The sequence below is a fragment of the Salminus brasiliensis genome, chromosome 7, assembly GCF_030463535.1.
Source record: "Salminus brasiliensis chromosome 7, fSalBra1.hap2, whole genome shotgun sequence".
NCBI lineage: Eukaryota > Metazoa > Chordata > Actinopteri > Characiformes > Bryconidae > Salminus > Salminus brasiliensis.
In genome coordinates this window covers 1610048-1612547 of record NC_132884.1, presented here as the reverse complement: position 1 = coordinate 1612547, position 2500 = coordinate 1610048, and the positions used below count along the sequence as shown (strand labels likewise).

At 45.8% G+C, this 2500-nt stretch overlaps 1 protein-coding gene across 2 annotated transcripts in view; it reads left to right on the top strand.

Annotated features, from left to right (window-relative positions):
• The window catches only part of LOC140559307 (endonuclease V-like), a 35262-nt gene that overhangs the window by 5584 nt on the left and 27178 nt on the right, over positions 1-2500 (top strand). Inside the window, exons 6-7 of one of the 2 annotated variants that reach the window (XM_072682784.1) lie at positions 402-470; positions 2324-2452. In XM_072682784.1, coding sequence (XP_072538885.1) covers positions 402-470; positions 2324-2452 — 198 coding nt within the window. The remainder of the gene's footprint in view (positions 1-401; positions 471-2323; positions 2453-2500) is intronic. The other variant, XM_072682785.1, reaches the window with a different exon arrangement.

The window sequence follows — 2500 nt, the reverse complement described above, 5'->3', positions numbered from 1 at the left end:
TTTGTTTAACTCTCTCTCTCTCTCTCTCTCTCTCTCTCCCTCTCTCTCTCCCTCTCTCTCTCTCTCTCTCGCTCTCTCTCTCTCTCTCTCTCTCTCTCTCGCTCTCTCTCTCTTTCTTTCTCTCTCTCTCTTTCTTTCTTTCTGTCTCTGTCTCTCTCTTTCTTTCTTTCTGTCTCTCTCTCTCTCTTTCTTTCTTTCTGTCTCTGTCTCTCTCTCTCTTTTTCTTTCTCTCTCTCTCTTTCTTTCTGTCTCTGTCTCTGTCTCTGTCTCTCTCTCTCTCTCTCTCTCTCTCTCTTTCTCTCTTTCTCTCTCTCTCTCTCTCTCTTTCTTTCTCTCTTTCTTTCTCTCTCTCTCTCTCTCTCTCTCTCTCTCTCTCTCTCTCTCTCTCTCTCTCTCTGTAGATCAGTGCTCTGAAGAAAGCTGGAGACACGTTTCCTCTGACCGCAGCCTCTGGGAGAACACTCGGACGGGTGCGTATCTCTTTTTCTTGCTGATTTAACACCAGTATTATCAGTATCAAAATGATCATCCGATAAAATCTTCAATTTACATTTTTATTATAAATTCCACTTTTACTTCATCAGTGTATCCTATCATATGTGATATCACACACAACCGCCCACCTCTGTTCAAACTGCTGCAAATATGATTGACTAGCAGGCGCCTGGCATGACCACCAGCATCACCACCAGCATCACACTGAAGTGATGAGGAGAGAGAGAAAGGCATCTCATAGGAAGGCCAGTTGTGCTCTCTCTGGCTCCGGCTGCTGATGGCAGGCAGCATGACCCGGGATTCGAACCAGCGATGCTTGGGCATCAATGCTTTCCAGAATTAATATGATGGCAAATTCTTGACGGTTCACATAAAGACTCAAACAAGAAGCTCACGGTTTTAAATAATATAAATAGTGTAGCTCTGGGGGTGGAGCTTATGAGAATTCTTGAAGTTTTGATATATCGGTTGGTTAATATACGAACGTCCTGCCTCGTATTGTACTGGGGCTGGTTTGACAAGGCCATAAGTGATGTCTGTGGAGCCATAGAGGCTTCATAAGTTATCCTTAGCCCTAAAACAGAACCCTGTGTGACTCCAAATGGACAAAAGTATTTGGACACCTGCTCATTCATCCTTTCTTCTGAAATCAAGGGTATTACAAAGAGTTTTCGAGACGCACTGCTATGGGGATTTGATTGCATTCAGCCACAAGAGATCATTTGTGAGGTTAGGATGTAAGATGATGACCACCCCACCTCTGCTCCACAGCTCCTCAATGCTGGGGGGCTTTATACCCCTCTTCTAGCCCACGCCTGGCATTATTAGGCAGCATGGAGCCAGTAGGGTCATGATGTTTATCTGCTCCAGAGAGTCCTAGTAGGTGAATGCATTCATTAGAAGGGGTGTCCACAAACATTTGGACATTTATTGCAATTCTTTATGGTTTCTGCAGTGGGATTAATAATCAGATATGAAACCCGGGGTTAAAGAGGGTAATGTCTGAGAAGGTGTAGGGCAGGAAATTGTTTGGGAACCACTGTTCTAGACTCCCCTCAGACCAGGGGAATCTGCTTCAGGCAGTTCAGCTCAGCTCAGGATGGCCTTGGTAATTATCTGATGAGGCGTTAAATGAGGTACAAGTGCTAAAATCTGTGGCTCTGAAGGGACTGGAGTCTCACAGCCCTGAAATAGACTCGACTTTAATAGCGCTGGAGTGGGACACACTCAAATGTGTCCAACCTCATATTTTGCTTTTCAATTTAATGGATTGGATATTCAGCACTCTTCAGCTAAGTGACATCCACGGTATCGGGAGCAGCTTTTATCTAAATAATGAGCTAAAATTTGTGTCAAAAGCACAGATTGAAGCAATTTTTTAGCTCCAAAGATGTTTTTAAACACCTAAAACATCTCTAATAAGTGCCGAGATCACAAGAAGGGGGCGCTAAAGCTTTCCTCCAGTCCACACCCCTCCCGCAGTGGTCTCCCAGCCCAGTCCCCTAAGCTCTCCATGGGGTTCAGGTCGTACCTGAATTTCACTTGGATCGTCTCGGGGCATCATTTGTTGCGGTTTCCCAAAAGCGCCTCAGTGTTCAGATCATCTTTACTGGTAGAGAGAGAGAGAGAGTGTTTAGTGTGATGCTCTCACGCCCATTTAGGAGTCGCCTTTGTGCCGAGATGCTTTCGGGAAACCCAACCCTGATGTGCAGTTTGTTCTGACTGCCAGTGTAATACGGTTACATGAGGATACACTTACAGTCATATTGCATTTAAATGTGTGTGTGTGTGTGTGTGTGTGTGTGTGTGTGTATGGCTTTCTTCTCAGGCCCTACGGAGTTCAGACAGCAGCACTAAACCAGTCTACGTGTCTGTGGGTCATCGCATCAGTCTGCACACAGCCGTCCGCCTCACACACTCCTGCTGCCGGTACCGTGTACCGGAACCCATACGCCAGGTAAAAACATGCAGCCCGACATACAGAGCAGAACAGCTTAACTCCATC